Here is a 22,425-nt window from a genome sequence, read left to right as displayed (position 1 = left end):
CGCAAGACCATAGTGGCTCACAGAGGAAAAGCAAAAACAGGAGATCGCATAGGTAATAAGCAGCAGAACCAACATAAAATCAGGCTTATTAACTTCAAAACATGAGATATTTCCGCCTGCTATCAGATTCCTTTGTAGGGAGTGTCTGCTGCTTTCAAGGGTGGCTCACCTCCCGTTATTAGCAGCACAGGCTTTAGGTGACACTGGGTGGGTATTCTGCTTGATGGGTATTCTCCCCGCCTGTGTGGTTGTGCAATCCTGATCAGCAAACTCAACTTTGTATGCCTCAAGTTCCACATCTATAAAATGATGATATGAATATAGTACCTGCCTCTCAGGATGGGGGTGGGGGTCAGATGAGGTAATCCACGTAAAAAGAACTCAGCACCTTGTCTGACTCATACAAGCACATACTACTCTTATTTTTCATTTTTAAAATTTACAAGGGAAAAATCTGTGTCATGGGTCTTTTACTTCTCTTGGTAAGATAGGTGCTGTGCAATAGAAATGTAATGTGGATCATCAATGTAAGACACGGGTAATTTTAAATTTCTTAAATCCACAGCTTCAAGGCACAAATAAACAGGTGAAATCTAGGTTAAGTTATATTAAATCCAGTTGATTTTTTTTTTTTTTAACATAAGCTCCATGCTCAATGTGGGGCTTGAATTCATGACCCTGAGATGAAGTCATATGCTCTACGACTGAGCCAGCTAGATACCCCATGAAATCCATTTGATAATATATTTTAACCTAACATACTTGAAGTATTTGAATATATGACCAATACAAAAATCAGTAATGGTATCTCTTAAATTTTTCTATTAGTACCAGATCTTCGAAATCCAGTGTGTATTTCATACTTACATGTCTTCAGTTGCACTACCTTCATTTTAAGTGCTCAGTAGCCACATTTGGTTCTGGGCCACCATATTGGACCTGGACTATGCAGGTCAAAATCTCAGCATGCTGATGGGAGTGCCAAACCCCCAAATATCATCTGTTAATTTGATACAGTTTTCTGAAGTCCTTTCTCCTAATAACCCAGAGTCCAATATAAAGCCATCCCTAGCCTATCACGTGCCCTGGGCCACGTGATGGGGTAGTCTCAATGCTTATGCTTTCAGAAAAACAAACAGTCACGGCTGGGACAACTACAGGAGAAAAGTAGGACATATATGGAGGATAATAAAGATGCCAGCCCAGAACATGTCCCACTATTTCCAACATCCTTAGATGAACCTATCATCCACTGAATATTGGTAATGAATGATATATATTTATGAATTGCCAAATTTTCAGGATAATGTTTATTTATCTTTGAGAGAAGACCAGAGTTACTTGTATACCCATGCATTTAGAAACAAAAATGAACTTAAGATTAATAAACTGTTTAATATCTGTTGTATATTTTCCCTCCAAAAAAGATTAATTCTTCAATAACCATATCACGATGCTAAAAAAAGAATCTGGCCTCTAAATCCCTAAATAGAATGTTATAAACATTGCCTTATTATACTAAAATAATGTTTATTTAAGAAATAAAAATAAAGGGGCGCCTGGGTGGCTCAGTCATTAAGCATCGACCTTGGGCTTGGGTCACGATCCCAGGCTCCTGGGATCGAGCCCTGCATCAGGCTCCCTGCTTGGTAGGTAGTCTGCTTTTCCCTCTCCCACTCCCCTGCCTGTGCTCCCTCTTTCTGTGTGTCTCTCTCTGTCAAATAAATAAATAAAATCTAAAAAAAAAAAAAAAAAAAAAGAAAGAAAAGAAAAAGAAAAACATGGAAAAATCTTGGCCAATAGAAAGGAATATATGTGGTGCTTATTCCATTAATCCAAATTATTTTTTTGCTTGAGAAAGTGTAGTGTCAATTATAAGGGCACTGATGCAATTTTCAAAATACTCTAGAGAAATTAATCTAATCAATGGTAAGTAGAAAAAAATCACTTTCATAAATAAATGCCATGCACTGTTTTGGTGCACTAAGACATCCTTTAAGAAGCCAGAGAAAGTTATCTTTTCAAGTTCTTTCACAATTTTCAGTTGTACTTAACAAAATTAACAAAATAGCTTTTAGCAGGAAAGAAAGAACAGTTACTGTTTAACAGAGCTGAGAATCCTTCTACAAGGTCTCTACCACAGATTGCTGGTGCGCTCTCTCTGTTAAGAGCCTGGTAATTCATCCTACCCACAGCTTTCTGTTTTCCCGTGGGGAAGTATCCTAGTGGTCACCCCCACATCAATGGTCTTGAAATGAAAAATGAGTGGAAGATACAGAGGTCTATGGAAGAGTGTCCAGTGAATGCAGGTGGACAAGAAAGAGAACATAATTTTTTGGTTAAAAATACAAATTATGCTCAAGCAATCTTCCAGGTATAAACTAAATGGGGCCACTCAACAATACCATGCTTCATGCAGAAGATAGAAAACTAGTCTTCTGAGTAGAGAGAAAATTAGTCTTTTCAGTAGACGAAGGTCTGCTTCTCTCCCACTTTACCTGTTCCTTCTCCTCCCCTCCCCCAAATACCTCCCTACCTTTTCCAGTGAGAACTGTTGTTTCAAGTTAACCAATTCTCGCACCCATAAAATCATTCACCGTCTAGGATGAATGACTTAATCTGGTAACTCCTCCAGAGCAGAGTTTTCTGGAAAGTGGGAGAAAAGAGGCTTTTTCTTTACTTAGGCCCAGTGTACAGAAGGTGGGCTCTGAAGGGAATCATTTCCTACCACTTTAAGAGAGTTGCACTTCCAAGGGTGCGCTTTCTCCATGCATCATTCACAAAAATGAAAGCATAAGCCAGCACTCCATGCATAGGTTCCAGTATTCAACAGTTAAACCTAAATAATTCTGTAAATTGAAAAAAAATGCAATTTCTAGGACAGGTAAAGAACAGGTACCGTATTTTTAAGGACACATACAACATATCCCCCCCAAAAGAGTGAAATTGGTTTTCTTAAGGTCCTCTATCTTAACAGAGGTAAATCTGGTTCTTGGGTTTCGGTAAATCCTCTCTCGCCTATACATGTAAGAAAAGTATGCATGCGTCTCATTCCATATTGGACGTAACTGAAGCAGCTGGTTGAGCTGATTTATGTGAGAATACCATGTATGTCGCTCCCTCACCCCACCACCCCCTTTAGTCATTGCATTAGCTCTGCCTGGCTGAGAGGGTTCCCTTAAGATAACTACCAGAGAATGGGACAGTTGGCAGAGTAGCTGATGACGGTCTACTTGTTGGTCATCACCAAAGTGGAAAAGAGGCCATTCTTGTGGGCGAGCAAATTTGGAACAGTATCACACTCCACTAAAATACCCTCAGAGAAGACTAAAACAAGACCTGAATCCAAAATAGAAGAGACACGGTGCTGGAGAGAAAAGAGAAATGGAAAGACAAGAATCAGCAAGAGGGAAAATGTCCAGGTGATTCATTTAAAAAAGTTCTTGTTACACATTAAGCCTGAATGTAAACAAGAATCCTTCCATCTGCAAAGAGAAGAAACCACGGCCTACTGTAAGTAAGCGATTACAAATACAAAGGTTTGGGCAATTCTTCAGTTGGATTGGTGCTCAGAGAATGTATCTGCCTCAGCTGTGATGTCATTTTTTTAAACATTTACGTGAATAGGAACAGAAATTGAGTGTAAGTGGTAGCAGAACTGGTAGTCATGTTGAAGAATTTTGCTTCTGAAACAGCTCATCAGATGATTATATTATTGAAAAGAGAATTACCCCATATGAACTACCAACTAAATCTGGTAGGGGAAAAAAAAAAGCCCACAGACATTCCTGCTGGAATCCTTCGATTTAGGATATCCTATCAATGTAAATCAGGGAAGCTAGGTAGAACAGCTTGGGGAAAAAAACCAGTATAGCTGTTTTTGTAGCTATTATTTCATTTTTTTCTTTTGCACAGATGCAGAAGCATTGGCAGAGAGATACATAATCCAACATATGTATACTTGAATTGCCCCAGAATAAAGATTATTGAATCTTAGAACAAAAACCAAAGAGGAGGAAATCAGCCCTGTGTCCAATACTTACAGCTATTGTAACAACGGTGCGGTCTGCAAAAGCTGTCATTACCACTTTCTGCAAAATGTTTTCCTGCCAAAAAAAATAAATAAAGTCTGAATTTTCTCTGGATTCCTTTTTCTCACCATACTATTTTGTCCCTGAGAGCAAAGACGGCACCCCTGCCTCCTCCCACTCCCCACCCAGGTCCCTCCCTTCTGAGAACTCCTAGCTCCTGTCTTCTCTGGAAGGTGCCACGTGGAGCAGTCCCCACAGCAAGCTTCTGCTGGGCTCGATATGAGTCTTCAAAAGGCAAATAAAACTTAGTGATCAACCCAGAATGACTGATAGATTTGTTACCAGGGAACTGAAAGGGGAAAATGAAATTAAATGTCATGGAAATGCTCACTTAAAGTATGCCACAAACAGTATGTATTCAAAACTAATAAAACTCTAAAATGGTGTTAACTTTGGGTCAGAAAAGGGAAGAAATAAAACACATGCCCTAAATTTGGATTTTGACTCATAAAAGAACCATCCAGGCAAAAACCATTTTTATCTCATTCACAAACTATTGGTATCATTATATTTTGAAAGATGTTCTGGATAAAGACTCATGCTCTCTCTCTCTCTCTCAGAGGAAAACTTGATTCCCAAGACTTCCTTCCTGTGAAGTGGTTTATTGCCAATTAATTCATTCTTCCTTCCTTTCTCATCTCCACTGAGACTGTATTATAATAACCCCCAATATTGTAAATCCTTAGCAGTTAATACTAATTCTGATGTAGTTATGCTTTTTTAGTGAATTGGCTTAATTAGAAATTATTTTATTACTTTAAATTCCATGAACTTTGAGAAGGATATATAACATTGTATAACTGATTAGTCTTAGTAGAAATAAATTATGTCAAATTAGCATCTCCATATATAATTGGCTGTTAATAATCCTGAAACTTTCAATTTTTTGGATTTTTTTTTTACCCAATCTAGAGTGTGCAGCAAGAGAATATCATGTTTATGGATGTTTCTATTTTTGTCCTTTCTGATGCCAAACTTTTAATATCAAGTTAACTTGTGTAAGAACACCATTAATTGCTAGTGCATACAGTTTGTGGTTTAATGTGACATTTTCTCCACTCAGTCACAGCCTTCTAAACAGATCCTTCTTGGCGTATTTAACAGTTTTAAATAATTCTTTCAAAGACAAAGTTCTGGCTTGTTACCATGAACACATTGAGAAGATCATTATTAGTTCTAGAGAATCCTTCTTCAACTTGCTTTAGAAAATAATGTTTGATTTTTGTTAGCGATTTCTATTAAATGAAGATCTTGCATACTTCATTTTATTACTTCCATGGCGTAAGACTTGAATGCTTGAATACAATATAGTACTCAGGTCAACTGAGCACTGGAATTTTACTGCCTTAAGAATTTATCAAAAAGTGATAGCTAATTTATTTCATGTTTACTGGCAGTAGACTGTCATGTCTCCTTTACTATAATTCTCAATGAGCTATCATCAGTTAATTAAAGAGATGAATGAGGGGTGCCTGGGTGGCTCAGTGGGTTAAAGCCTCTGCCTTCAGCTCAGGTCATGATCCCAGGGTCCTGGGATGGAGTTCCGCATCGGGCTCTCTGCTCAGCAGGGAGCCTGCTTCCTCCTTCTCTCTCTCTGCCTGCCTCTCAGCCTACTTGTAATCTCTGCCTGTCAAATAAATAAATAAAATCTTAAAAAAAAAAAAAAGAGAGAGAGAGAGATGAATGAGAAGACACTGAAAACAACAGCACTAAGGACTTCGAACCCAATCAGGAAAAACTGAGTTGTCATTTTCATGTGCATTTCCCCAGCTCTTGAATGCACTCACTGTGGCCATGTCAATGGAAGCCGTAGCTTCATCCATGATAAGAATGCTGCTCTTGCGGACAAAGGCCCGAGCAAGGCAGAACAGCTGTCTCTGTCCAACGCTGAAGTTCTCCCCACCTTCGGTGACAACTGCATCTACATCAGAGAGAGAAGCGAGGATTTCACTAAAATGTTGTTAACATTTTCCTTGAGCAGAGTAGGGAAAAATAGGAATGTCCTACAAGAGAATGGGGGATCGTAGTGTACTGTTGCGAAGATTTCATACTGGAAAGGTGAAGGGAATTTTTACTTCAGGAAAATGAAGATGAACCTGGGCCATCCTCATTTTGGCAAAAGGTGGTGAATATCTTTATATCCTTATAGCGGATATAAAATACTGGTAAGTATTTTGAAGAATGGAAGACCTGAGAGCTTTTTAATTATTTAATATAATTTTCTAAGGACACTACTTAATATAATTATCTGAGGCCCAGAGAAATGAAGTGGCTTGGCCATGATCACACAGGTAATTTACAGTAGAACTCAATAAGAAACAGAACACTCTTGGGGTACCTGGGTGGCTCAGTGGGTTAAGCCTCTGCCTTATGAATGCCATTTTTATGAATTAAAGATTACATGGTGCTTGGGTCATGATCTTAGAGTCCTGGGATCAAGCCCCACATCGTGTTCTCTGCTCAGCAGGGAGCCTGCTTCCCCGTCTCTCTCTGTGTCTGCCTCTTTGCTTACTTGTTGATCTCTCTCTCTCTCTCTCCATCAAATAAATAAATAAAATATTTTAAAAAGAGAGAAAGAAGAAAAAAGAAAGAAACAGAACATTCTTGACCCCAGTGTCCATTTCTTTTTTCATTATACCATCCCACTGGACTGTCAGTTCCATATGGTTAAGGACTGGGTTTGTTTTTGTTTGTCATTGTATCCTCAGCACTTGGCATCTGACACAGCAGCTGAATAAAACATTATTGGATGGATAAATGAATGTTAGATCCTCACTATCATTTTCTTTTTCTTTTTTGGTTTCCGTCCATATTTTGTAAGCTGTCTTATTGTCAGTTTAAGATAAATTCTGTTTTCAAAATATCTCTTTAACACTTCCTAGTAGAGTCACAAATCTCTATTTTATATTTTCTCATTGCATCAAATTCTTGGAATTTTTCATCCTTGGGTGCTATACCTTTATTCTCTAAATTTTTAAGTTTACATAATAAATAAGGAGGGTGTGAGAGATGATAGATGTTCTTCACCAGAACTGGTATGAACCAGATCTTTATCAAACAATTGATGTAATCTTTGTGAAACCAGCGAACATAAACAACATTCAATTACATAGTGTAAATACAATCCTCTATTGTTTACGCTACACCATAACGCTTGAACTCTGTGCCCATGATTCAGAATAGGTGCATACATCTTTCATGTGAGTGAAGAGGACTACAGAGTCATGATTACCTATATTCCTAACTACTAAAGGTGTGTCTAAATACCACGGGAGAAGGGTCTATATGCATTATCAACTTCTCAAGTAGACTTGCTTGGCTCACCATGCAATACATCAAAATTACAATGGGAAAGTTCATTCAGATCCCTGGAATTGCTCCCAAAACCTAACACTATGAAGTTGATAAAACTATCTTTAAAGAAATGCTATCTGAATTTCTGTTTGTGGGATGCCTTTCCCTTGGGACTTAATTAAAATAATAAAAAGTATTGTTTTTGAGTAGGTCCTCCTTCCCAAATAAACACGGTATATTTTGTGGGCTGATTTTTTTTTTTCAGATGCCAAAACAAAACAAGATTGCAACTACATGTTATATATTAAATCAAAATTTCAACCAACTTTTACAAATTTAGATTTCAAGGAAGCAAAAGTCCCAAATTACATATAGTCACCATTTTTATGAATTAAAGATTACATGGTGCACTTTCTGGTTTTGTTTGGTTTTTAAGATTTTATTTGTTTATTTGAGACAGAGTGAGAGCGAGTGAGGGAGAGAGGGAGAGAGCACAAGCAGAGAGAGAGGGAGAAGCAGGGTCCTCACCGAGCAGGGAGCCCAACGCAGGGCTTGATCCCAGGACCCTGGGATCATGATCTGAGCTGAAGCAGATGCTTAACCGACTGAGACACTCAGGTGTCTGTCTGGTGTTTTGTTAATTATATTCTTTCCTTATTATGGTTTTATTCTATCATCAGTTATTTGCCAGAAATTGTCTACCTCTGGGACTAAATTTGGATCACTGATTGTCTGAGTACATGTTTTATCCCTTACATGGGTGGCTTGAACCAACACTGCAGCAAAGTATAGAAAATAATGTCTTCACAAAATTATGCCACATAATAAATATTTATAAATATAAACAATAGTCCCTCCTGGCAACAAAGAAAATGCTGCCAATGTGGAGAAACCGCCTGCTCCTACATGGTACGGAGTACTCTGAAACTAGTAGCCTCTTCAATCCTCTACCCCATTTACTGTGGGTCAGGGGTCATGTCAATCACATGAGAATGACCACAGGGAAATATTCTGATTCAAATATCCTATATATATCACTGGGGCACCTGGGTGGCTCAGTCCACTAAGCATCCCATTCTTGATTTTGGTTCAGATCATGATCTCAGGGCTGTTGACTGAGCCTGCTTGAGATTCTCTGTCTCCCCCTGCCCTTCCTCCTCCATTCGTGCTTTTTTACCCTCTCTCCAAAAAAGTAAAATAAAACAAAATAAGTTAAAATGACCTGTACCACTAAAGTGAAAAGAATGAAGAGTTAAATGTATTAACTGGAATACTCTGGAGTGTTCAGATAGAAGAGAATTTGTTATAGGTTTCATCCTCTGGCATCCTATGAAAAAATATTAGATTTTGAAGTGTCCTAATGAGTGTTGGAGATTATTTTAAATATAAGGGTACTTAACATGAATTGTGTGATTCTAGCATAAATTATAGATAGAGATATGTAAAATTAATTGCATATGTAAAAATAAATGTATTCTCTAGAAAATATACCTAGACCTCCTGGTAGGGATTTGACCATATTCTTCAGCTGAGCAATTTCTAGAGCTTCCCAGAGTCTGTCGTCTGTGCATTTACACTCTGGATCTAAATTAAATCTGTAGGGGAAAAAATAAGTTATTCAGTGAATAAATAAAAATAAAAGCATTTTTACATATGTTTGCTTATTGCTATTCTTTCCTTAAAATATAAGTCCCATTTGTTTTGGTTACTATATCCCTAGTACCTAGACCAGTGCTCAGGATAGAGCAGGCATTCAATTCATGTTGGTTGAATAAATGAATGATGAACATGATGTTATGAAAAATGTTTTCTGAAAATACAGTTAGTAAATTTATATGTTGTATATGCCATGATAAAATTCATTATGTGGATTTATCCACTTTCATACTCTCTTTAATGTAACTTGAGTAGTGTCTAGCAAGGCATTTTTACAGAACCTATGATTATAGGAGAACATGCAATGCTATCTTAGAGGGTCCATGCTGCACCAACCACAATAGTAGTATTTGTAATAAATCTACCAGACACATCCATTCACTATGGCATTGCTAACTAACTGGATACATCCCCAACTTTTAACTTTTACAGCTGAATATCGAGCACTCTTACAGCCATTTTCTCTTCAAGACAAAAAGAGGTGGCAATACTTCTTTGTAATTAAGGTAGAGGAGGGAAGCAAGAGAGAACAGAGGATGGGTACAAGGAGAGACCCGACCTGGTGCGTAATGCCACAGTGCGCTTTAGAGTCAGACAAACTTGCCTTGGAATTGCTGTTCTACCACTTACTAAGTGCGTGAACTCAAACAAGTTAAAGCTTCTCTGAGGTTCAAAATTCTTATCCATAATATGAGGGTAATAACACTAGAGCGGTGCTTTGAGGATTTAATGAGACAAGTATTTAAAGCACTTAGCAGATAGTAGATACCTTTTTTTTTTAACCTGTAGGAAACCATAAATCAGGCATGAAGAAGATTGTAGCAACTACTTAAAAGCAATTTTGGCTGAAAGAAAAATTATGAGGGATGGGGAATCAAGGGATTAACCAGACTCCATTATCTGCTAAACCCAAGCCAGATGCATAAGGAATAGGCAGGTGTCTGTAGGGTAGAACACTTTAGAAATGCCTGCCAAGAATCACTGCCCCAAGGACAGAGGAAAAAGTGACTTGTGGAGTCAAATTGAAAGAGCAGAGCTCCTGGAAAAACATAAAGGACTGGCTTCTATCGGTTAATTTAGCAATTCTAGGGTTTCCCAAACCAAACTGTTGGCCAGAATATTTGATCGTATCATCCTGATAATGTCATTCACACCTACCTGAAAAATAGTTCTGAGTAAAACGCTCCCATGAGTCAAAAGTTAAACCCTGAAACATTCGGGTTTCTGTTGAATACATCACCTACCTAATAGAACCACTGAATAGTATTGGATCCTGCAAAATGATCGAAAGTCTAGAACGTAGGGTGTGCAGTGGTAGTTTCGAAATGTCTATCCCATCAATGACAATCTTTCCTGTTAAGCAGAAACAAAAAAAAATGCAGGCTTGTAGTAAAATCAAAAGTAAAATAATATTTGTTTATAAATTGAAAGTACTTTCTAGTTCACGGTTGAAACTCAAAAGATAAAGCTTTCCATTTAAGTATTAGACACATCATTATGCATTTCTATGAAAAATATACATTTTAGTGGTATGTTCTCTTTCTTAAGTATTTTTTCTTTTTTAAAAATTTTATTTTATTTCATTTTTTTTAGATTATTTATTTATTTGACAGAGAGAGATCACAAGTAGACCAAGAGGCAGGCAGAGAGAGAGGGAAGCAGGCTCCCTGCGGAGCAGAGAGCCTGATGCGGGACTTGATCCCAGGACCCTGAGATCATGACCTGAGCCGAAGGCAGCGGCTTAACCCACTGAGCCACCCAGGCCCCCCTTTAAGTATTTTCTTTTAAAATAATTCACAATTTTTATTCAGTTTCCATGTTTCCTACAAACCAAAAGTACTTTTTCTCCTTAATGGGTCTTCTTCCTTCCTATATTTATCCTTGTTCCCTGTTTTATTTTCCTTCATATTGTACTTGATATACATTTACTTATCGTTTTTTAATTGTCTCTCTCTCTCCCAACTAGAATACAAACTCCTTGAAGACAGTGATTTTTGTCTAAATTATTCACTCTTTTTTATTGATGAACAAGACAGTGCACTGTAAATAAGAAAATTCTATGGCAGGATGCCTGGGTGGCTCAGTGGGTTAAGCCTCTGCCTTCGGTTCAGGTCATGGTCTCAGGGTCCTGGGATCGAGCCCCACATCGGGCTCTCTGCTCAGCAGGGAGCCTGCTTCCCCTCTCTCTGCCTTTCTCTCTGACTGCTTGTGATCTCTCTCTTGTTCTCTCTCTGTTAAATAAATAAATAAAATATTTTTAAAAAAAGAAAAGAAAATTCTATGACAGATATCAAATTTTATTTGTTTTTTAAAAGATTTTATTTATTTATTTGAGAGAGACAGAGAGAGAACATGAGAGGGGAGAAGGTGAGAGGGAGAAGCAGACTTCCCATGGAGTTGAGAGCCTGATGCGGGACTTGATCCCGGGACTCTGCGATCATGACCTGAGGCAGTGGCTTAACGAACTGAGTCACCCAGGAGCCCAGATATCACATTTTAATTAATTTCTCCATACTGTATTTAGATTTATTAGAGATTTGTGCCATCTTGATATCTTTTCCTCAAATTGATAAATTGTTAGATTATTTTATCACATCACTTTGTGCAAAGACAGAACTGCCATATGAAATGAATAGGCCAGACAAAGAATGGAGCCCCTTTTCCAACTAGATTTAGATTCAAGAGGAGACAAAGTGATCAGCTAAACTTTCTTTCAGGAATAACACATTATCTATTATAATCTTTTTTTTTTTTTTAAAGATTTTATTTATTTATTTGACAGAGAGAGATCACAAGTAGGCAGAGAGGCAGGCAGAGAGAGAGAGGAGGAGGCAGGCTCCCTGCTGAGCAGAGAGCCTGATGCGGGACTCGATCCCAGGACCCTGAGATCATGACCTGAGCCGAAGGCAGTGGCTTAACCCACTGAGCCACCCAGGCGCCCTATCTATTAAAATCTTAAAAGCCTAATGCTAAAGAAGAGATTCACTCATTCATAGCCCACATGGGGCCTGGCAGCATGTTTCTGGATTCATAAAGAACAGGCTAATCTAATATGTTCAGTTATAACCACAGGTCTGTCTGTTCATTTGTTTGTTTAATGAAAAGTGTCAATCAACTGTCTTTGGATCATGTAACTGGCTTATAAGGCAAATCCAGGGTGCCTGGGTAGCTCAGTGGGTTAAAGCCTCTGCCTTCAGCTCAGATCATGATCCCAGGGTCCTGGGATGAGCCCCGCATGAGGCTCTCTGCTCAGCAGGGAGCCTGCTTCCTCCCTCTCTCTCTCTGCTTGCCTCTCTGCCTACTTGTGATCTGTTGGTCAAATAAATAAATAAAATCTTAAGGCAAATCCACTGAAAGTCCTTAAAAAAGATATCTGTGTTTTATTTATTATTACTAGCCGTGGAAGAGAAACCTGCTAACCCACCGGCTGATCCCTACTACTCTGCTCCTGAATCCAAAACCCAAGGAGATTGCGATTCCTGTAGTTCATCTCTGTTCATAAGCTGACTCCTCCACCCCACAGAGCTGTTGCATAGATTACATATCGTAAACTGTCAGGTACAATAAAAATGTGAAGTACTAGAATCCTCATCGCGATCATTTCAGATAATAGGAAGCATGTCCTTGAGCTGATGACAAGCACATTGCTGGATTCTCTTCTACTCAAGACAGTTTACAGGCTCAGCTGTTTATAGGCCACTTGATAGACTAAATAATGGGACATATTTTTCTAAAGCAAAGATTAAATTATTTCCATGTATTATGTTATTAATAATTCTGTAGATGAATAAGTATTTTTTTATACTGTCAACATATGCTTGTGCTTAGCAGGTTGCCACCCCACAAAATGTTCCACATCATTAAACCTTGTTATGAAGGTAAGAGTCATGCACCAAAATTAATAGTGCAGATTATTTACCTCCTTGCATTTTTTTTTCCTTTGATGGAAATGGGTATGTTTTTAGTTTGAGCAAAGCAAGACAGTCTTCCTTTCTCTCCCTTCCTTTTGAAATGCCACCTATATCTATGGCTATTCAAAATGGGTGGCTTTGTTTCCATTTTATCAGTTTATTAGAATTCATTAACAACAATCTCTGGAGCCAAGTTGAGAGCTAATAATTTTATTAACAATTCTGTGTTCATTCTTTAATTCTAGACTGTTGATCTGGGATACCTGCCTCAATCCATGGGTTGCAGGATGCAAAGTCCTCATAAATCTTTGCTCTTTATTTCTGTAGGATCAGGTAACTTGAAGTCTCACTTTTTTTTTTTTTTTTTTTTTTTTTTTAAGGAAAAGCACCACATAGCCAACGAGAACATTTAGTTAGTAACTTACCATCAAATATATCTACCATTCTGAAGAAAGCCAGTGATAATGATGACTTTCCACTGCCGGTGCGACCGCAGATGCCCACCTAAAAAATAAGTGTCACTCAGAGAAAAAAGGATTCAGAAAAAAACAAAACAAAACAAAACAAAACAGAAGATGGGCAAAAAATATTTTTATTTTCAAAAGATGCCATGGGGAAACTGTACCTCTATTTAAATAGTTGTAATAAATTATCATTCTTTTCTTAAGTGTCCTTTATGTATCATTATTAAGATAAAAACACAGAATCCTCACAAATCTTCAATGATTTCATTCTAACTCTTTTTATTTGTATGTGGCTGTGGTGTTTTTCCTTCGTGGCTTAATTTTTGCACTTAGTATCTTGTTGGCCTAATAAGTAAGTATTCAATTTTATCTTAGAAGTAATGATTTTATAACAAAAAGTAGATGGACTCCAATTTTTTTCTGCACACTTCCTCTTTTTAAAGTAGCTAAAATGAATCATTTTGGGACTAAAGTTAGTACAAATACAAAAGTTCTCAAGGGGATGTCTGATATGGCTGTGATCCAGAAGCTAGAAATTTGGAAAAACACACATATTGGTGATTTTCCTCATCTTCGTGGGAGACTAATGAACGGCAATACAATTTAAAGAATGTGCATTTTATCCTGGTTCTCTCTCTTTTCTCTTTTATGTAGATAGTTTGACCTGTAAATTGTAGGGAGTCTTATGTGAGCCCAGTGAGAATGTACTTGGCTGGATGTCTAAAAGCTTAGCTAGTGAGCAAGTGGCTCCTTCTCTGATCTGTATGAAACAAATGGCAGTGAATTCCATACCTTTTGCCCGGGTTTGATGTAAGCTTTGACGTGCTTAAGAACAGGTTTCAGATTATTTTCATATCTCACACACAGGTCATGAATCTTGATCTCTCCTTCCTGCGGCCAATGTTCTGGAACTTGAGCGGGGTCTGGGGGGTGAGGGTGGGATAGAGGAAATCAGAGGGCGAGAAGGAGACAAGGAGCAGGAGGGACAAGGAGGGAGAGAGAGAGACAGGAAGAAATAGACATACTTATATATGTTTTTACATGCAAACATATCCTTTTTAAAATAAATTTAACGTCATACTGAGCCAAATTCTGTATCTTTTTAAAACTGAAATTACATTCAGAGCAAAGGCCTAATGATTGAGAACTTTCAAAATAGTTTTTGTGCGTGTTTCTTTCTGAAGCATGAACTATCATGTCTTTCCTGCATTCTACCACTTGATTCTACTGAAGATACTTCATCTGTGAGTTGATTCATGTGTTCAGTCCATCAATCATCAAGCAGCTGAGTGCCTAAAAATGTGAGAGGTGTTGTGCAAGGTCTTGGGAATATGGAGATGGAAGTCATGCCTCAAGGTGCTCCCTGCATCCTGGGGAAGCATCAGGATCTACAGTACTGCATGCAGTCACATGATGGAGTCCAGCCCAAGGCGCTCCGGGAGCATAGATGGCATAACCTGAGAGTTCCAGGAGAACTTCAAGAGAAGATGGTGATTGAGATGAGTCTTAAAGGACTAGGGATGGGGAGATTTGTTTCAAATATATATAGAGAGAACAAAGATAATAAGAAACCACAGCATGTTGGATAGGTGATGAGAGATGAGTCCAGATATGTGGGCAAGGAACTGATGAAGGGTCTAGTGGTCTTAGCTAACTTATCTGGATTTTGTCCTTGAAGACCCAGATAGCTATAGAAGGATTTAGGCAGAAGAATGCATTTTAAAGATTTTATTTATTTATTTGACAGAGAGAGAAGTCACAAGTAGGCAGAGAGACAGGCAGAGAGAGAGGGGGAAGCAGGCTCCCCACTGAGCAGAAAGCCCTATGCGGGGCTCCATCCCAGGACCCTGAGATCATGACCCGAGCTGAAGACAGAGGCTTTAACCCACTTAGCCACCCAGGCGCCCAGAAGAATGCATTTTAACATGAAATTTGAATTTAAGAAAGATCATTCTATCTTCAGTATTGAATTCCCTGCCAATTTTATTCTAGCAAAGCTGAGAATCTCAGTGAGTAAGATCCAAGTTTCTTGACATCTAGGTTAGTTAATAAGATCTTGAGAAAGAGAACGTAATAGTTCATAGTGTAAGCTGGTAACGAATGTAATATTCTTTATAATTATCTTTAACTATTACTACATAATACCCATTTGGAGTCTGTCGTATCCCAAACTTTTCAAGCCTAAATAGTTTTATCATTTCAGGTGTACCTCATAAAGCAAGGTCAAGACGAGAAGGGATTCTCTGGATATTAAAGTGGAGAACAAAAGCAAGAATGACAATGTGTCTGACGTACAACTAATAGTGGTATAAAATAAATATTTGAGTGAAACAAAATAATATTCAGAACAATACCCATAGTGCCTTCATAGTTCTCAGATTCCATAGTCAAGAAACTGTTCACTTTCTTCACTGCCCCCATCTGGACCTCCAGGTCAGCCAAGTTCCTCACAACCCAGTTCAAGTAATTGGTTATCTGTGTCAAGTGACAAAAAGAAGTTAACACATTTGAAATAAAGTAACGATCTTTATAATCACTGGATATCTTAGGATAGGACGACTTGGACAGTTAGTATACATTATGTAGTACAATTCATAACACCAGGGAGGGTGTTATGGGATAAAGCAGGCAAAGGAGATGTCCACTCTTCTTCAAGGGTCCTCACATGTCAATGATTCATAAACTGTCCTCCGATTTCCCTGCACAAGTTGCATGTACCTCTGTTTGCACTTATCTCATTTATATTCATATTCATTTTAGTGTCCCCAAATAGTCTGTGAACAACTTAAGACAAAGCTCTCAAATAGCCTTGGAAGTGCTCTCACTATAGTTTCTGAGGAGTTTTTAAAAACCAGTTTGCAGTATTAGAACTGAATCCACAGTGTCCTAAAATGCTGGGTTTAGACCCCAATCTCCATTATTTGCAAGAGGTCATTTTGTTACGAATTTCAATCTGCTCCTCTTATGTCCATGAATGGGAGTTGATAACAGCTAGAGAAAGTACCTCCAACACTACATGAAAAGAGGTGTTTTCATCCACACCTACCGTCAGTGCATACAGAAGACCCAAACCCACCAATCCAGAATTGGAAGAGCCGCTGATGGAGGCAATGGATGCCGTGAGGACAATGCAAGCTCCCAGATAATCCTAGAAAGAAGCAAGAAAAGGCGTTAAAAGATTCTCCTCAAGTTCTTAAAAGATCCCAATCAATTTACAGATGTGATCACCAAGACAGTACACATCACTTCTTGTGTGTCCTGTTAAGCTTCCGAGGAAGGCTACCGAAGATAGGGATGAATGCCGACTCACCACGTTAAGGCTGGAATGGGCGTAGTTCAGTGATCTCATTGTATCCATGCAGAAATGGATTCAGAGAAGTCTGTCTCTTGCCAGAAATTCAGCTCCAATTTGTGGCCCAACCAGCAACAGACAAAGGGTTTCTTTTTCTCCTCCGCGCCCCATCCCCACCGGCCCTTTCTATTGCCCTGTGTTGCCAGATAACAATTATTTGGAGACTTTTTATTTCCTACCTTAAATTTCATGTGTGCTTATTTCTGGGTTATGACCTATCTCCCTTGTGCGATGTAGTAAGGGACCTGCAGAAATTTGCTTCTGGCTGCCTTGTTGAGACCGATATCTAAACTTTTTGTTGAATATCTGGGTTCAGAGTCTGGGACATCAAACCTCCAGATTCCATGAAATAAGAAAAAGGGTTATATTTAGTCATAAATGGGAAGTGTGGGCCTGTCTTAGAGCATCTGAATTATCTATGGTCTATCAGTGATAAACTCTTCTATGAAATTTTAAAAAATTCATTGAAGTCAGTCTTTCACTCAAATAAGAAACAGGCCACTTCTGTCCATTTTCTTTCTTTAAAAAAAAAAAAAGATTTTATTTATGGATTTAAGAGAGAAAGAGAGAGCACAGGGGGTATATGGAAGGGTAGAGGGAGAGGGAGAGAATCTTAAGCAAGGTCATGGTCAATGTGGGACTCAATGCCACAACTCTGAGATCATGAACTGAGCTGAAATCAAGGGTTGGATGCTTAACCGACTAAGCCACTCAGACACCCCACATCTGTCCATTTTTGAACACTTCTTCCTTTCCCATTCCCCAGCACTCTTAGTCACTGTTATGTCTTATCATTTGAAAAAGAAATCTTAAAAACTTTTCATGCTGATGAGTCATATGTACCAGAAGCAGGTAACATTTCAGGCATGAGCACCTCTAGAACTATTTAAAGTCTCATTTCACTTGTGACCTTCCTAGCTAGACATGTCTCTGATCCCTAAAAAGAAAAAAACCAAAACCTAATAACTAGGTGATAAGGCTTTAATGACAGCAATGGGAGTGTTTAACATGCTGGCGTCAACAAATGATGTTACTCAAATCCGCTCACATGTGTGCATTCCTGCCTCTTTTTAGAACACATCCAAAGATCCAGGTCTCGAAGAGGAATCAATAATCCCAGCCTTGAATCAGAGCTCTGGGTTCAGAGGCTGACTTTGCCAATTACCACACAAATACTTTAAACCCCTTTGAAACTCAGTTTCTTTGGGAAATAGAAATGATACCTAATTCAAAGACTTTGAAAGGACTCAGAAAAGATTAAATACCCATTGGATTTCACCACCTCCATGTACCAGGATGTCTTTTTTCCTCTGGATGATTTTCAAATGTTTGAAGAAGCTTAAAAATTTATGTGTGCCATAAAACATCAAAGGTTACAAAGAGCCTCTAAAATTTAATTCCATAATGATTTCCATGATCTTTACAAAGAATAAAGAAAGAAATCATGCAGAGTTATTCTCTTGAGGCAGTAAATTCCCAAGAGGTAGTAAATACTCCTTGGATTGCTTCTTCCCGTTGGACCATGTGTTAACAACTCGTCACATCTCCATTAGACAGTACTTCTTTCTTTTCCCTTTATTTGAAGCAACAACTACACGGGTGCATAATCTAACCAGTCTGGGCCACTCTTGGAATACGAATTTTTCCTTCCAGCCCTCTGTGCAAAGTTAATATTTCTGAAGGTCTGCCATAAATTTGTAACTTCTATATTATCTTTTATAAAAAGACTCATAAAAATTTTCTGTGATGAGTCCCAGAGTAAGTTAGTATCAGGAGATACTTTGAGTAAGGCCCTTCCTCCCAGCTTGATATAAAGAAACACGCCATTCAGCTTCTGAGAAATTTCTGTGGGTAAAGGACACACTAAGGATTTGAATCAAGGCACCTTTTTATTAACTTCTATTCTCCACTTCTTCCCAGATGACCTTATTGGGAGGAAGAGCTTTGTTCATTCATATAGTCATTCTCGTGTGTGTGTGTGTGTGTGTGTGTGCGCGCATTGGTTTTTAAAAAATTCCACTTAGTTAACATATGTTAACATATGTTAGTTTCAGGAGTAGAATGCAGTGATCCATCACTTGGATAGAACACCCAATGCTCATCGCAAGTGCCCTCCTTAGAGTCCACTGCCCATTTAGCACATCTCCCCATCCACCTCCCCTTCATCAACCCTCTTTGTTCTCTATAGTTAAAAGTGTGTTTTATGGTTTGCCTCTCTCTCTCTCTTTTCCCCCCATGTTCATCTGTTTCATTTCTTAAATTCCACATATGAGTAAAATCATATGGTATTTGTTTTTCTCTGACTGACTTATTTCACTCTCTAGCTCCATCCACGTTGTTGCAAATGGCAAGATTTCATTCTGTTTTTAGTGTATGTGCTGCCGAAGTGAACACTGCTTCTTTTTTTATGGATGAGTAATATTCTGCTTCTTTATCCATCAGTCAATGGACACTTGGGCACTTTCTACAGTTTGGCTATTGTTGATAATGCTGTTATAAACATCGGGATGCGTGTGTCCCTTTAAATCAGTATTTCTGCATTCTTTGGGCAAATACTTGGTAGTGCAATTCCTGGGTCATAAGTTAGTTTTATTTTTAACTTTGTGAGGAACCTCCATACTGTTTTCCAGAGGGTCTTCACCAGTTTGCATTCTCACTAGCAGGGCAGGAGGGTTCCTTTGTCTCCATATCCTCGCCAACATCTTTTTTTTCCTATGTTGTTAATTTAAGCCATTCTGACAGGTGTGAGATGGTATCTCATTGTGGTTTTGATTTGTATTCCCTGATGCTGAGTGTTGTGGAGCATTTTTTCATGTGTCTGTTGGCCATCTGGATGTCTTCTTTGAAAAAATGTTTATTCATGTCTTCTGCCCATTTCTTGACTGGATTATTTATTTTTGGGGTGTTGAGTTTGATAAGTTCTTCATAGATTCTTGGTACTAACCCTTTATCAGATATGTCTTTTGCAAATACCTTCTCCCATTCCAAAACTAAAAGACAATGCAATGTTTTTTAGTTTTGCTGATTGTTTCCTTCCCTGTGCAGAAGCCTTTTGTCTTGATGAAGTCCCAATAGTTCATTTTCGCTTTTGTTTCCCTTGCCTCCAGAGAGGTAGTGTCTAGTAAGAAGCTGCTGTAGATGATGTCAAAGAAGTTGCTCCCTGGGTTCTCCTCTAGGATTTTTATGGTTTTCTGTCTTATATTTAGGTCTTTCTTCTATTTTGAATTTATTTTTGTGCATGATGTAACGAAAGTGGTCCAGTTTCATTTCTGGACATTTCACATCTGCATGTGGCTATCCAGTTTTCCCAACAACATTTGTTGAAGAGACAGTCTTTTTCCCATTGGATATTCTTTTCTGGTTTGTGGAAGGTTAGTTGACCAAAATGTTGTGGGGCGATTTCTGGGTTTTTCTATTCTGTTCCACTGATTGATATGTCTGTTTTTGTGCCGGTACCACATTGCCTTGATCACTACAGATTTGTAATATAATTTGTCCAGAATTGTGATGCATCCAACTTTTTCTTTTTCAAAATTGTATACATTCTTTTTAAAGTATAACAATAAAATAATCACAGAGTTTCAAGAAATGGATAGTAGACAGTAGGCCTAAGGTAAACATTATGAAGGAAATGCAAAACATTATGCACTCAATCTATCTCTTTTCTTCTCTTTTTCTCTCTTTCTCTCACATCACACCTCTCCCCGTTAAATTGACTATGGAACCTTATATTTTATATTGGGGTCTGGATTCACTCATTATATAGAGCTAAATGGTTGATTCGGTTAGATGATTTAATTATTTTCTATTGACTTAAAAATGATAATTCTGGTAATAGATAAATAGCCTTAGCCTGGCAATACTGCCAGCAAGAGAAGTGAAAACAGACAAAGGGAAGGAAGAGAGGAGGCTGATGAGTAAGTTTGAGGTAATATATATTTTCTGGCTCTCTTTCATGGCTAATGTTTTTAAAACTACTTGAAAGATTCTCAGTATGATCATCAGACACTGTTATTTTTAAGAGTCCAGTATATAAAATATGTCAAAATTTATATATAAAGTATAATATCTTAATATTTATATAGATTTCTATTTGTAAGATATTTATTTTACATATATAAAGTATACATATGTTTTTTATTTAACTTCAAGATAGTTAATATACAGTGCAGCACTGGTTTGAGGAGCAGATTGCAGTGATTCATCACCCACCTACAATCCTCAATGCTCATCCCAGCGAGTGCCCTCCTTAATGCCCATCACCTGTTTAGTCCATCCACCCACCAGTCACCTTCCCTCCAGCAACCCTCATTTTGTTCTCTATATGTAAGATTCTATTATAATTTGTTTCCCTCTCTGTTTTTATCTTATTTTCTTATTTTATTTTTTATTAAAGATAATGTATAGAGATAAATGTTTTTGACATCTCAGCAGTAAGGAATAGCTTTTGGAAGTCCATTGATAGCACACTTTCCAGGGGATGAACCCGTTTTCAAAATCTACAGTCTACTAAATTCATATAGATACGAGAGCTTAAAAGCCAGTATGTCTGCAGCTTAGTAGCTATATAACAAAGTTATTTTATTTATTATAAAAAATATTCCTCATCCCTTTTTTTAGAGAGTGCTATTCTTCTTGTCTTCTAGTTATACCAGCTAGATAGTTTCAGATCACTCCTGGACTATTGCCACTGCTCAAAAATCTTTTTTCTATGGAGTATTGAAAGGAAAAAAGTAACATTTGCAGGGGCAGGACTGTGGGACATGGATTGTGCTAGGTGCTCTCTGTAATGAAGAGTATGAGTTTTGGTGTCAGAAAAATTATTTTTTCTAAAAAAAACTAAAACAAAACTTTTTTGTAATGAATTTGGAATATTTTAGAGTAATTATTCAGAATTTCACTTTGATCTGCATAAGAAAGGAAGCTCCTTTGTGCACCACTTTTATCAAGAAGACTCATAGCAAAATCACTAAGTTCCATTAACTTCCCTTCAAACCGTTCAGGAGTACAGATGTGTGAAGTTGATTGATAGTAAGAGCTTGTGTTAGCTCTCTATTTTTCACTTCATTTACCATTTTTTAAAGATTTTATTTATTAATTTGTCACAGAGAGAGACAGAAGGAGAGAGAGACAGTGCACACAAGCAGAGGGAGAGGCAGGCAAGAGGAGAAGCAGACCCCCCACTGAGCTGAAGGAGCCACTTAACAAGTTTAATGAGTTACAAAGTGATTCTATACTTACACCTTCTTTCCTTTCTTTGCAATATGCCAACAACAAAATAATTTCAAGGCAATCAATTAAGAAAGGAGAAGTGGCTGATCTGAATAACTCACACAAAAGAGAGCAAATTCTTAGGGATCACTAGCAGTATTCATTTTACTGCTTAGCCCTTACCCATCCTAACTAATACATTCCATGAAAACACACCTGTGGTCAAAACGAAACAGAAGCTACTGCACATAAAAATAGCCAGTTCTCCAAGAGGGCCCCACTGCCGGACATTGTATCTGGATAGTGATAAACTATAACTTCCATCGAGTTTGTGAATGCAACACTCCTTCCAGGGATAAGCCTCTGATTTCCAAGTCAAAAGAGAGGCCTCTTTGTCCAGATTTCTAGTGATTCAATGACATGTATCTATCTATGGGATTATAGTG

General features: G+C 38.0%; 1 protein-coding gene and 1 long non-coding RNA gene across 13 annotated transcripts in view; one reads left to right on the top strand and one right to left on the bottom strand.

Annotated features, from left to right (window-relative positions):
• Nucleotides 1–13,454, top strand: part of LOC309868587 — a 31,974-nt gene extending 18,520 nt beyond the window's left edge. Inside the window, exon 3 of the long non-coding RNA XR_014313738.1 lies at nt 13,333–13,454. This is a non-coding gene — a long non-coding RNA (uncharacterized lncRNA). The remainder of the gene's footprint in view (nt 1–13,332) is intronic.
• Nucleotides 1–22,425, bottom strand: part of ABCC9 (ATP binding cassette subfamily C member 9) — a 150,893-nt gene that overhangs the window by 3,604 nt on the left and 124,864 nt on the right. For 10 of the 12 annotated variants that reach the window (XM_082738589.1, XM_082738591.1, XM_082738587.1 and 7 more), the window contains 8 exons: nt 16,463–16,564; nt 15,771–15,891; nt 14,209–14,339; nt 13,378–13,456; nt 10,286–10,394; nt 8,877–8,980; nt 5,879–6,012; nt 4,044–4,106 (listed from right to left, as the gene is read on the bottom strand). In XM_082738589.1, coding sequence (XP_082594715.1) covers nt 4,044–4,106; nt 5,879–6,012; nt 8,877–8,980; nt 10,286–10,394; nt 13,378–13,456; nt 14,209–14,339; nt 15,771–15,891; nt 16,463–16,564 — 843 coding nt within the window. Of the gene's footprint in view, nt 1–3,191; nt 3,368–4,043; nt 4,107–5,878; nt 6,013–8,876; nt 8,981–10,285; nt 10,395–13,377; nt 13,457–14,208; nt 14,340–15,770; nt 15,892–16,462; nt 16,565–22,425 lie in introns of all 12 variants that reach the window. The other 2 variants (XM_082738588.1, XM_082738590.1) reach the window with 1 other exon arrangement.

The sequence above is a fragment of the Mustela nivalis genome (assembly GCF_964662115.1).
Source record: "Mustela nivalis genome assembly, chromosome: 7".
Lineage (NCBI taxonomy): Eukaryota > Metazoa > Chordata > Mammalia > Carnivora > Mustelidae > Mustela > Mustela nivalis.
This window is presented reverse-complemented; position numbering and strand designations above follow the sequence as displayed.